The sequence below is a fragment of the Petromyzon marinus genome, chromosome 49 (genome assembly GCF_048934315.1).
Source record: "Petromyzon marinus isolate PM22_M1 ecotype Great Lakes invasive population chromosome 49, UKy_Petmar_22M1.pri1.0, whole genome shotgun sequence".
NCBI classification, from domain to species: Eukaryota; Metazoa; Chordata; class Hyperoartia; order Petromyzontiformes; family Petromyzontidae; genus Petromyzon; species Petromyzon marinus.
This window is the reverse complement of record NC_133715.1, coordinates 5,698,976-5,712,118: the sequence shown is the minus strand read 5'-3', so window position 1 is coordinate 5,712,118 and position 13,143 is coordinate 5,698,976. Positions and strand designations below refer to the sequence as shown.

Here is a 13,143-nt window from a genome sequence, read left to right as displayed (position 1 = left end):
ATCTTTTCGTATATATTTATTTAAATTTCAGCTGGTGAACGCAATTCAATATAATTCGCCGCATCACTGTCGATTGTTTCTCGGAGCAATCCTCGCGCGTATCTCTGGCGTCAAATCGATTGTTATAATATATATAATCGACTAATTTATTATTACAATCGACTAATCGGGGGGGGCGTGGCCCAAGAAGCTCGGTTCCCATTGGTCGCTGAGATCGTGAGTGGGCTTGGTCGCAACGATTGGCTCTTGGGGGCTCGCGCTCTGGGGACGGGGGAGGGGGGGTATGGGGCGGTCACGTGAGAGAAGCGGGGTGGACGGGGAGGGGGGGATAAAAGTAGGCGCGGCCACCAAACGACAAACGCTTGTGATTGGTTACGAGGCGCGTCTCGTGCTCGAGGGGGCGGAGCGTGAGGGCGGGGCTAAGCGAGCGTGGGGGAGGGGCGCACGGAGACGACCACGGGATTGGGTGGCGTTTGGCTTAACGCGGCTCCGATTGGCGGGTTACGCCGAGGCTCCGTGGGGAGGGTGGGGGGTGTAAGGGGCTGGCCACGTGACACCGCCCGTGGGGGGGGGGGGTGAAAGAGGAAAGGGGTGAAGGAGTGGGGGGGGCGCGCGCGGGAGGGGGGGCAACGAGACAGTCACGTGACGCGGCGGGACGGCGCCATGGCGGAGGCGGTGGCAGACACTCGGCGTCTCCTCACGAAGCCCCAGGACCTCACGGACGCGTACGGGCCGCCCAGCAACTTCCTCGAGATCGACGTGAGCAGCCCGCAGACGGTGGGCGTGGGGCGCACCCGCTTCACGAGCTACGAGGTCCGCATGAAGGTGAGAAGCGGGAGAGGCCGCGTCCCGTGACGAGGCCTCGCCCATCCGCGAGATCCGCTCGGTGGGGGGTGGGGGGCCCGGTCCCCTCTCCCTGGCGCCTCTCTCCCTGGCCCCCCTCTCCCAGACCCCTCTCTCCCTGGCCCCCCTCTCCCAGACCCCTAATCCCCATCGCATGCCCTCCCCTCTCTATACACTTCTCCAGGCCCTAGAACCCCTTCCCTCGGCTGACTGTGTGACCCCCTTCCCCTGGGCCCCCGGTCCGCTCGCTCGGACCCGTCAGGGGTCTCTGGCCTCTCGCTTGGGGATTCGGGAGCCCCACGCATGCCTCAAGGGCCCAATTCAGGATCATTATTGGGGTCCCTGGTGCTCCCCTGGGTCCCTCTGTCCCGCTTCCTGGGTTATACCTGTCCACTGTTAGGTCCCCTCCTCCCCTAGAATCCAGGTTTCCTGTGGGGTTCGGGACCCCCACAACTTCATCTCCCCGCTGCGTTTCCTTCCATCCCGTTCCCTCCTTCCCCGCAGACGAATTTGCCGATTTTCAAGCTAAAGGAAGCGACGGTGCGGAGGCGATACAGCGACTTCGAGTGGCTCAAGAACGAGCTGGAGAGGGACAGCAAGGTAGGGGGGGTCCCCTTTCGCACTGGGGTCCTTCCCCCGTCCAGTGTTAAGGGGACCCTGATAGGGGGTGGTGTGGGTGGGTTGCCCGTCTGGTCATGAACGCCCCTTTGCACTGGGAACTGGACCCCCATTGAGTTTCAAATGCAATTGTTTAACCAGGTGATAACTCGAGAGGCTTGGATGACGAGTCGTTTTCGAGTGACCTGGGTAGCCAAATGACGAAAGCAATAACGTGGATACAATAACAACACCGGAGCAAAATCATCCAAATAAATAGAGTAAAACCAACCAAATGGAAATCGGAGCAAATAATAAAAAAACTGCATTTGTTAAGAGAAGATGCAATTAGAGAGTAGCTTTCGGAGATTACACTGGTGAAGGATGCGGTGGAACGAGCGGATGTGATAAAAGGGGCACACGAGCAGAGTTGATGGAGAAAGAACAGCTGACCACATGACGTCATGGGACTTGCTGTTTAGAAGATTGGGGATCCCAACATGAATGTGTGAGGAGTGTGGCTCCTTAACACCCGGGGCGGGGGGGGGGGGGTGCCTCTATCACACTGGGGGGTTCCCTGCGTGGTCCGTCTTCCGCTTGACCCCCGGGGTGTCTCGTTTAAAGATTGTGGTCCCCCCGCTGCCCGGCAAGGCCTTCACTCGTCTGCTGCCCTTCCGCGGAGACGACGGCATCTTCGACGACAGCTTCATTGCGGAGCGGCGGAGCGGCCTGGAGCAATTCATCAACAAGTAAACCATCGAGAAGCATTCATAATTATAGTGGCCTTCCGCGCAGGTCGGCAAAATTTTTTGGGTTGGGCCGTGTATTTCCTGCGGACTCCGCAGGAAATCAGCTGTGCCGCTATTGATGTTATAATTGTAGGGTTCGGCTGGGTAATGACGTGACCAAATTTACGTCGTAAAAAAAAACCCTTTTACGACCTGACATTGCCAAACAAATGTCGGCGTGTGTCTCACGCGATTTACGCGCCAGTGATTGCTGTTTCAGCTCGCTCGCTGGTCCGTTGAAGAACAATTATCGCAACCAAATGTAGCAGTTAGATACGTGACATTTAACTTTCAACTGTGGCGTCTTAAGGAAAATCCAGGCAGTCTGGCCCAGCCCAAACATACAAGCATCATTGGCTGCGGAAACCTGTTATATATTGTAATGCTTTGTGCCCACGTCCCGTGCTCTCCCCACTTATTCCAACCCACTGTGCCGAGCGTGGTGAAGTTTGGCCAAATAAGCACCCACCAACCACGAGACGAGGCCAGGCCTTCGTGCAGCAGTGGATTGACAAAAGCCAACGAGTTAGCGTGGGGGTGTCAGGTCCCGACGTGGTCAAGCAGTATCTCAAGCTCCGCTAATCGCAACTTGGACGTTAGAGACTTCCGCCTCGAGCTGACGTACGAGGCGTTTGCTATTAGTAGACCCTTAGGCCTGCTTATTTTCATACTGGGTGTCTACTAATAGAAAACTGCTGGTATATCAACTCGAAAAATATGCCACCTTAAAATATCCCACTTGTCTCGGGAGGTCGCACAGCGTAAAAACGTTCTGATTTTCGACCACAAGTTTGCCTGCCTTCTCGGCTCTGAAGAAGGGCCATTGCCTCAAATGTCAGATATTTGTCGACCACAAGTCCGTGTTTAAGGATAAGTGTGTACCTGTGCACCACTACCAACAGTCCCTTAATGTTTGTGCATCTGCTGATGTTTAGCATTAACACTGCATGCAACTAATAGTAAAATTGGGGAGAGCTGCAGTATGGGGACACACACGAGGACTGGAGTTTGAGTTGAGATTCGCAGAGTGAAGCGGCATCACAAATCCAGGTAGCGTGCAGTTTTTTTTAATGATTCTCACGCGTGTGTTGTAATGCCTGTACCGTGAGCGCTGGGTGGCTAAAATGTCACAAGTTGGCACAGTCAGGTGCATCTACCAGTCATCTCAGTCGGCCAACCCATGCCACCTTGGTCTGTCCCGAGACCTGTCAGCGAGCCTTCGACATTTCACGTGGCCTCAAAGTGCACCTGGCCTGGCACAGGCACCGTGGTGACATCACTGTCACTTGGTGGCGAATGGTGGGTATTGGTACCATGAGCGGCAGAATCAATTGTAACCTGCAACATTTGTAAGAGTGGGTACAACTCGCAAACCTTAATGTTTGCGGTTGGAAGTTGGTCGACTCAAATTGGTTATTTTCCAACATTCTTGCAGATGGTAGTGATGTGACATTAAAACATCACTATATGAATCCAAAGACATGTATTACTCTTGCGATGAGGGCTTAAAGTCAACTGGGTCGGTCTTGATCAATGACCTGGAAAATATCCAGACCAGGCACACGACATCCAGTATTCCTGTTATACTATGGCTACAGGTACAAGGTATGTGCCACCTACTCCAATCTACCAGTCAAAAAATATTCAGTACGAACTTAGGTCCTGCACGTGATCCTACACACGTCACGAGCGCAAGATTGTTAGTCGACAAATGGACCGCATCGTTACATGCCAAGCACTTGTGTTGTGACCCCTGTGCCACGCCGACCAGAAACTGACTAGATCTCCTGTGTGCCCGCAGGATCGCCGGACACCCGCTGGCGCAGAATGAGCGCTGCCTTCACATGTTTCTGCAGGATGAGACCATCGATAAGGGATACGTGCCTGGCAAAGTGCGACAGACATAAGCCAGACGAGCGCCCGCACGCACCCTGCTCTCATCTCCCTCCATTATCATCGTCACCCTCATCACCAACGTTATCGTTATGGAATCTGTCTCACTTTTGGCCACTACTGAGCTTTGTGCCATGGGGTTGAGGGTGTTTTTTTCCTTTTCTAAACGCGTCTGAACGACGTCCGTCGCATTCGCGCACCACTATCTCTTGTCGGCGCTAACTTGGTCGAGAGCGAAGCCGTTTTCACGCGGAAAGTAAAACGACACTTCTAGTCTCACGCACTTCTTCTTACGTCGGCCGTCGATATTTTTTTATTGCAATTTATTTAGCCCTCGTAGATTGTAACCGGATTTGCTGTAATGATGACGAATGTTGAAAAGAGTGTAGCTGTATTTACGATAGAGAAAACAAATCCTTCACGACGACGCTCTGGAGCCCAACTGTAATGTACAAAATAACCAAAAGTCATACGCTGCTTTACAGATCCTCCTAATATGCATTATATTGTCATTTAAATAAAGTAATCACGCTGTGGAGACTTTGTGGAGTGCTGTAGCTGATGGACTTGATAGAAGGGGGTCTTTGTATAACGACACCGCCACTAACGAGCCACGCCAAGCTGCCCAGGACTGCCACCACCCACCCTGAGGACCACTCGTGTACAGACAACACTTTTATTCCCTTGTCCAAGAGTTTATTCTCACCTTCCTGTAAACGTCGAATACAGTATTTCTGTGGACGTTGGGGCTTTTATTCTCGTGCCTGGGAGGGGGATTATCATGGTGCAGGACTTGATAGGGCTTGGGAAGGCCTTCCTACAGTAGTGGGTTGATCATGGCTTACAAGGACTCGGATAATGTGGGGCTAAGGGTACCGTCTTGATAGCCTTCAAGGTTGATCTGTGCTGTGGCTGGGTTACAAATTGCTGCTTTGGGGAATTTGCCACTGGCCTTGACCGACTGGCATTGCTATTGCTTCCGCGCATGTGACTGCTGCCTGCATTGTTCTTACATCGAGATGGTTAATGGAATTGGCCCAGCATCCCAATGTAACCGCATCTTCCTCAAAATAAAGACATGAGAGTAAGCCTTTCTTGGTTAAATTAGGGGCATTGTCATCGTCGTCGCTCAGCTGCACCTTTAAGTATCGTGACGCACGAAGATGTAGGTGGATGTGTCGGTGCCGATTGCCCAACACTTTATTTTTAACTTCTCTCTCATAAAACAGGCAGAGGAAGAATGTGAGCACCGTCCATTTATTTTGAGCAACCAGAGGTTTGTTACAGCCGAGTCTTTCGAGGTGGATGGTACATTTCACTGTGGCCCGTACACCACATCCAGTATAACTCTTATTGTGTCTAGTCGTCACGTACCTCCACGTCCAGCCTAGCAAGGGACTTGGAAAATGTTCCATGAGAATCTGGCAACGAATAGTTGAGTTGTAATCGATGAACGGAATACGCCTTCAGTGACTAATGTAGCGGGGAGCATCGACCTCAACTCCGTGCTGTGAACTTCACTGTCGGGGGGGGGGGGGTCATGCAGACTCTGCTCTCTCCAGGATGCTCCTCTTCTTCTCGAAGTATTCTCGAAACCAGGCGATGTGCTCGCGCTTCTGCGCGACGGTCAAGTATGGGTTCTTGGAGAGCCCCGTGACGACGAGCTGCATGAAGTGGCGCACGGGCCCCGAGGAGGGGAACTCTGTGAGGTGACGCTCGAGGAAGACGTGCTCGTGGAACGGCACCGCCGCCTCCTCTTCCAGCCCTGGGCCACATGGCGCAGAGACACCAGCACACGGCATTGATGCGACACCCGAAGGGGAAGGAAAAACCATGTGTATCGCACACAAAGTGCCACTAATCCTGACCAAACACCACACCAACTCTGACATGCCAGCACCGCATGACGGAACTTCGCCGCACATCAACCACATGCCGCATCTCGCGGAAAAACCGTGTGCACCACACACGAGGCTCCATACACCACTAACACCACACTATACCTCCCCACGCAAATTCCACACTTTAATTGCAAACTCTAACCTCAAATACTAACCTTACACAAACCCACACCCCACTAGTGACCCTCAAAATACTCGACTTGTACATCAATCAATCCTACACTCCAGAGGTGCAAAAGTCGTGAATAATAACCTATTATAATGACAAACAGATAATACACTTCCCCATGTGTTCATGAAAAATAAAATTATCTTTACACATCCCGTCAGACGCGGCCTTCAGGAGCATAGTTTTAATACAAGGAAAACTGCACTGGTTTTGATATTCAGTGTCTCATCAGCAGTCAGGCTTGCTTAACCAATTCGCCAGACGTTTATAGGCAAGGATCGGCTGCGAGTCGTGGGTCCCGAGTCGATGCAAATCCGAGTTGTGTTCATAATGATGGGGGATGCAGGCGATGCTCTCCATAGCCTGGGCTCATGGCTCCCCTTGGAGCTGGGATACTGGGGCTGGCGCAGACTGCGATGCAAGCACTCACCCTGCTCATTGTTCACTGGGTAGAGCCACAGCTTCCCTTCCTCTGTCCACTGGATCATCTCCTCGAAGCCGTTGCGCGGCGCGTGGTTCACTGTCGCAGCGATGGCGCTCTCCAGCTCCAGCTCCCAGAGCGTCGGCTCAAACGCTGCCCAGAAAACGCAACGGGGTCACCAGGGCAGGCACCCACGTGTGTGTGTGTGCGCGCGCGTGCGCCAGGCATCGTGCAGCGGTGCCCCTTTGCCCACTGGCGCATCCGAGCGAGGCCTGGCACGGTTTAGGAGGCGCCATGTTGTTTTCCACTGCAGAGGCTGAGTCGTGTCGCTGATGTGATGTCATTAAAATTATTAATCGCGCTCCTGGCTCAGATTGTTCCCCAAGCCAGATTCTGATGGTCTTTTGAGGCCAGGGTGTTACAGTTTGGTTCTGGTTCAACTCAGAGGTGCATACGTCTGGTGCGAAAGAAGTTCAACATACACGTTACAGAGCACCGTGGTGCCTTACGTAACACAGGAGTATTGTATCGATCCACCCCCCAGCAGATCGAGATTTGCTGCTGAGGCGTGCAGTATAAATGACGATGACCAGATGAATTGTCGCGATTCATATCCGAGAATGTTTTTCGTGCCGTGAGCGCCTCTAGTGGCTACAGAGGTCACATGACCCAGCCACATACAAATCTAACAGCTTCCTACGGAACAGCCATTGCGTGCCGATGAACCATCGCGCGTCACCACGCGGGTTGTTCAAATGGACTAATGGCCGGGGGGTGGGGGTCGGTGCCGTGATGCAGTCCGGAGACCCAGCACCGGTTACGCACCCTGCTGCTGCTGATCAGCGGCGGCGGCGTCGTCGCGTGGCAGCTCTCTAAAGATGTTGAGATGCCGCCTTGCCAAGCGCTTGTTGAACCTGCAAAGCAGCGAGAGCACGATCAGTGAGACCGCCTGCAGAACACGTGTACAGCTATTGAACACCGACAACAGTGGCACACCTACTCCAAGCTCCAACGTCATACACACACGAGCATTACAACAGCCATCGCCAATTGCTACGAGGGGACGGTGACGTCACCACAGCGATTGTGCCAGGCTCGGTACATTTTGGGCCTGGCTTGGAAAGCTCGCTGGTAGGTCACGGGACAGACTGAGATGACTGACAGATGCACCACCTGTGCTCTGCACTGTGCCACCTCGCCGTGTAATTGGCCCCCCGGCGATCCGCTCGCCGTCGTCGCGAGAGTCGCAGACGCGCTTGCCTATGTGCACCACCCCCGGCCGCACCTTTGAATGAGTTCTTCGTTTGCTTCCCTCTTGTGCTGGTGGCTCTGGAAGCCCTGCCAGTCCTCGTCGTGGCGAATCTGGTTCATGGACTGCGATGGGACGCTGCTCTTCCGCGAGACCCGCATTGCCGAGATGATGTCACTGCGCACACGGCGACATGCCAAGCTCCAGCGTGTGACACGTGTACTCACAGACACCTGCTCCGCAAAGACACTCGTGTCCACACACACGGCGGAGTATGACGTGGGCAGCGGTGGTGCGGTCGTCACCGCGGTGATGAATGTAGCACCCGCTAGTGGCAGCAGGGGCCACTTTGACATTTTCATACAAGGTCTACGAATCAAAAACAAAGAATGCTTACACGTTCATCAATTAATGGACGTACTTATTATACGCCCCTAGTGAAAAAAATCCACATGACTGGTAAAATCCAAGTCTTCCATTTTCCCCCCCCGACCCCCGTTTGCGATAGCAAGGCACGACCTATGTGATTCTTATGACCCCGCGACCCCACGTGCCTCAGGCTGCCGAGGTCGCCCCGGCGTGCCGCGTCGCTCTGGGCCTCGTGCTGTCGCAGCTGCTCCAGGAGTTCCGACTCCGTCTCCTCACGGCGCCCGGGGACGTCCTCCGCTACGGCGCGGGCAGCGGCAGCCAGCGGCGGCGGCACAGGCCTGCAGCGGAAAGAGGATGGTAATCGCGCACCAATCACTGCTCGCTCACCGCTCACTCACCACTCAATTTCTGCTCACCATTCACTACTCAATCACCGCTCACTCACCACTCATTGTTTATTACTACAGTGAGGGGAAAAAGTATTTGATCCCCTGCTGATTTTGGACGTTTGCCCACTGACAAAGAAATGATCAGTGTATAATTTTTATGGTAGGTTTATTTGAACAGTGAGAGACAGAATAACACCAAAAAAATCCAGAAAAACGCATGTCAAAAATGTTATGAATTAATTTGCATTGTAATGAGGGAAATAAGTATTTGACCCCTCTGCAAAACATGACTTAGTACTTGGTGGCAAAACCCTTGTTGGCAATCACAGAGGTCAGACGTTTCTTGTAGTTGGCCACCAGGTTTGTACACATCTCAGGAGGGATTTTGTCCCACTCCTCTTTGTAGATCTTCTCCAAGTCATTAAGGTTTCGAGGCTTACGTTTGGCAACTCGAACCTTCAGCTCCCTCCACAGATTTTTTATGGGATTAAGGTCTGGAGAGTGGCGAGGCCACTCCAGGACCTTAATGTGCTTCTTCTTGAGCCACTCCTTTGTTGCCTTGGCCGTGTGTTTTGGGTCATTATCATGCTGGAAAACCCATCCACGACCCATTTTCAATGCCCTGGCTGAGGAAAGGAGGTTCTCACCCAAGATTTGACGGTACATGGCCCCGTCCATCGTCCCTTTGATGCAGTGAAGTTGTCATATCCCCTTAGCAGAAAAACACACCCAAAGCATAATGTTTCCACCTCCATGTTTGACGGTGGGGATGGTGTTCTTGGGGTCATAGGCAGCATTCCTCCTCCAAATACGGCGAGTTGAATTGATGCCAAAGAGCTCCACTTTGGTCTCATCTGACCACAACACTTTCACCCAGTTGTTCTCTGAATCATTCAGATGTTCATTGGCAAACTTCAGACGGGCATGTATATGTGCTTTCTTGAGCAGGGGGACCTTGTGGGCGCTGCAGGATTTCAGTCCTTCACGGCATAGTGTGTTACCAATTGTTTTCTTGGTGACTATGGTCCCAGCTGCCTTGAGATCATTGACAAGATCCTCCCGTGTAGTTCTGGGCTAATTCCTCACCGTTCTCATGACCATTGCAACTCCACGAGGTGAGATCTTGCATGGAGCCCCAAGCCGAGGGAGATTGACAGTTCTTTTGTGTTTCTTCCATTTGCGAATAATCGCACCAACTGTTGTCACCTTCTCACCAAGCTGCTTGGCAATGGTCTTGTAGCCCATTCCAGCCTTGTGTAGGACTACAATCTTGTCCCTGACATCCTTGGAGAGCTCTTTGGTCTTGGCCATGGTGGAGAGTTTGGAATCTGATTGATTGCTTCTGTGGACAGGTGTCTTTTATACAGGTAACGAGCTAAGATTAGGAGCACACTCTTAAAGGGAGTGCTCCTAATCTCAGCTTGTTACCTGTATAAAAGACACCTGGGAGCCAGAAATCTTTCTGGTTGAGAGGGGGTCAAATACTTATTTCCCTCATTAAAATGCAAATCAATTTATAACATTTTTGACATGCGTTTTTCTGGACTTTTTGGTTGTTATTCTGTCTCTCACTGTTCAAATAAACCTACCATTAAAATTATAGACTGATCATTTCTTTGTCAGTGGGCAAACGTCCAAAATCAGCAGGGGATCAAATACTTTTTTCCCTCACTGTATATTATCATGAGCAGTTCACTGTGAAACTAACTATGACGATGATATCCTATCCAGGATAGCCTCACGGATTCTCAAAACTGCTGCAGAAGGCTCCTGCTACATGGAGATGTTCGGGCTAATTCCATTCAAGAGTGTTTTAGCATGTGGGATGAAAACCCTCGCAGACCAAAAGGATAACACTCAAAGCTCAGCACAGATAAATTCAAGAAACCTTCATGACAATCTTCTAGTTGCCTGGCAGCCTGAGCTGCATATCCCATTCGTGTCGTAACCAGTCTGTAAGCCGCTTAGCTTCCGAGATCTGACAGGCCTTCCTGTGCATTGCCAGGCGCAGTGCTGTGAACCGGACATCACAGGGTTCACTCTCACTCTTTGCGCTCTGTGTGGAGGGCGCTGGAGTCCAGCGGCCAGGACAAGAGGTCACCAAGTTGTCTCGGATTTAGTTCACTCGGGGTACAGACAGGCATGGGTGGTGGGGAGGGTGTGGACGAAATGGTCAATTGTCCCTTTGAAATTACGACACGCGTTTGGAATGTCATACCTGTCAACCCCGTATGAGTGCTCTACCTTATTACAGCTCTATTCAGACCTTATCGGTCACCCCGTGCCCTTATAAATCTCAACGTTCATCCGACAAAGTCTCATCACAAGGGAGAAACACAAATACACAAAACAAATCTTTGTTTGTGCCCGTATTGCAACGGCTGTACGCCGTATGGACCTGGAAACTCAATTTCCTCGACGTGAACCCGCGGTGAACCGTATGTATGGGTTGGCAGCTATGGAATGTCATTATGCCATTTTTTATTCATAGACGTTTTAACGTCCAACTAAGTCATTCCTGACGCATGCGTTCATCATTTTAAGATACACTTCATCTCGCGCAGTACAATAAATTTTGTTCCTACGAGAGGATTTTGCGCACTCCTGAAGCTGAGAGTTGCCACGAGGCGTGGTGAGGAACTGCCCTCGGCCATCACCGCGGTCCCATCCACGCGCCGGGACCCCCCCACCACCCTCCCCGGGACTCTCCCCCCCCCGGGACCCCCCACCCCTCCGGGACCCCCCACCCCACCGGGAGCCACTCTCACCTCGGCGCCGCTCTCTGCCGCTCGCCACCGCCCTCCGTGGTGGCCGGCGGCCGGAGCGGTCGCTTGGTGCGCACCTCGACCCGCATGGAGCCCAGCACGCTCAGCAGCCGCTCCTCGGGGGAGCCGCCGCCACCACCACCGGCCGCGGATTCTCCCGACCCGCCCGCGGCATCTTCCCCTCCTCCTCCTCCCGCAGTGGTCGCTACACGACGGCGAGGGGCACACAGGCCCCTGGGAGCAAGCACACACGGGCACTCAACAATCACACGCGGGGTGGATATACGCCACGTCCAAGGGATAAATAGCCCACCCCGTAAAGCTCTAAACAGACTTTTTTTTTTAAAAAAAACGCCACTTTTTTCAAATTTTCTTGCTGTGGTTTTCACACCTGATGATGATTGCTTGTGCTGCAGTCGAAACGTCGTGAGAATTGTATTGTTTCATATTTTTATTGTTTCCCTTCTACGTGACTTAACCGAAAGAACCAAGAATATGAATCCCCGCAGTCACGAAAGCTTTAAATCAAAATTTATCTTAATTAGACTGTTGGGGCAAGCGGTGTTAGCGAGTGCCTATTGAGGCGTGCGGCGTGCACGAGGATGTTGATGCTGCCAGCATCACGCCCGGCCGTGTCGGCTCCGCAACGCTGCTGATGTCGGAGGGAGAAGGTCCATGACCGCGGTAGTTCAGATATTCCTCACCGATTTGTTGACCGTGGCCCAGTGCGCGAACCACGACCCTACCGGCTCCCCACACACGGACACGTGCGCCTTCACAACCACACCCCCCACAACTCTTTAATCTCCCCAAATGTAAATATCGTTCTGCAGTGACAAACGTCCCTGAAGCCAAGGCCGTAGCCATGGAGTTTACAGTGGGAGGGACCAAATCTTCCTGGGGGTCTGGGGGTCTCCCTTCCCCAGGAAAAAAATAAAATCTAAATTTGAAAACTAATTTCCTGCCTGAATTATTTGAAAATTCACTAACACGTGGGATGGACTGTTTTTTGTTACAGTAATGTCTAATAGTGTATTGTATTACCTTGCTCTGTGTTTTTTTACATTTCTTGTTTCATTGTATGTAATGGCAGAGATTAGGTATTAATAAAGTACAACCATTACCACAACCTGGGTCACCCGGAGACACCCTGGGTCACCCGGAGACACCCTGGGTCACCCGGAGACACCCTGGGTCACCCGGAGACACGACGGGGACACCCCCACGGGGTCTCTCTCTCTCTCACCCGTCCGTCCAGGCCGCCGCGAGGCCGCGCTCCGCGCCACCTCCCCGGGCCCCGCATCGCCCGTGCGTTCGCGCCGCGTGGCCGAGTAGCATCGCCCTCATAGCCATCCTCATCCTCGCCATCGCCATACTTCCTCGGTCGCCACCGCCCGCTCTGTAACGCGCCCGCCGCGACTCGCCCCAAGTCCACGCGTTGGGACCCCCCCAGAGGTCGGATCCTCGCACTCGCCCAACATGGCGGCCATGCGCCTCACACTCCCTCTGCCGACAACTCACCCAACATGGCGGGCGGGCGTGACGTCACGTTACAAATACTTATGCCATAGCGGGCGCGACGTCACGTTACAAAAACTTACCCAAAAGGAGACGTCACGTTACAAATACTTATCTACCATAGCGGACGTGACATGTTGCAAATACCCAAAGAGTAATTCCTGCAGTCACGAAAGCACCTAATCAAGTTCGAATACCCAATATGGGGGGCATGACGTCACGTTACAAATGCTTTTCTTGG

At 52.7% G+C, this 13,143-nt stretch overlaps 2 protein-coding genes across 3 annotated transcripts; one reads left to right on the top strand and one right to left on the bottom strand.

The window, feature by feature from the left end:
• Positions 1-608: 608 nt before the first annotated feature.
• Positions 609-4,659, top strand: SNX3 (sorting nexin 3). Its single transcript, XM_032972714.2, has 4 exons — positions 609-825; positions 1,348-1,443; positions 2,065-2,189; positions 4,030-4,659. The coding sequence occupies exons 1-4, from the start codon at positions 664-666 to the stop codon at positions 4,133-4,135; spliced, it is 489 nt and encodes a 162-aa protein (XP_032828605.1). The 5' UTR covers positions 609-663; the 3' UTR covers positions 4,136-4,659.
• Positions 4,660-5,364: 705 nt separating this feature from the next.
• MRPS31 (mitochondrial ribosomal protein S31) lies at positions 5,365-12,872 on the bottom strand. 2 transcript variants are annotated; one of them, XM_032972697.2, is made up of 7 exons: positions 12,631-12,872; positions 11,388-11,618; positions 8,416-8,568; positions 7,898-8,038; positions 7,438-7,526; positions 6,622-6,765; positions 5,365-5,886 (listed from the first exon to the last, which is right to left on the bottom strand). In XM_032972697.2, the coding sequence occupies exons 1-7, from the start codon at positions 12,756-12,758 to the stop codon at positions 5,660-5,662; spliced, it is 1,113 nt and encodes a 370-aa protein (XP_032828588.1). In that variant the 5' UTR covers positions 12,759-12,872; the 3' UTR covers positions 5,365-5,659. The 2 variants fall into 2 exon arrangements, with proteins under 2 accessions (XP_032828588.1, XP_075930742.1); XM_076074627.1 differs by lacking the exon at positions 12,631-12,872 and adding an exon at positions 11,776-12,071.
• Positions 12,873-13,143: the final 271 nt, after the last annotated feature.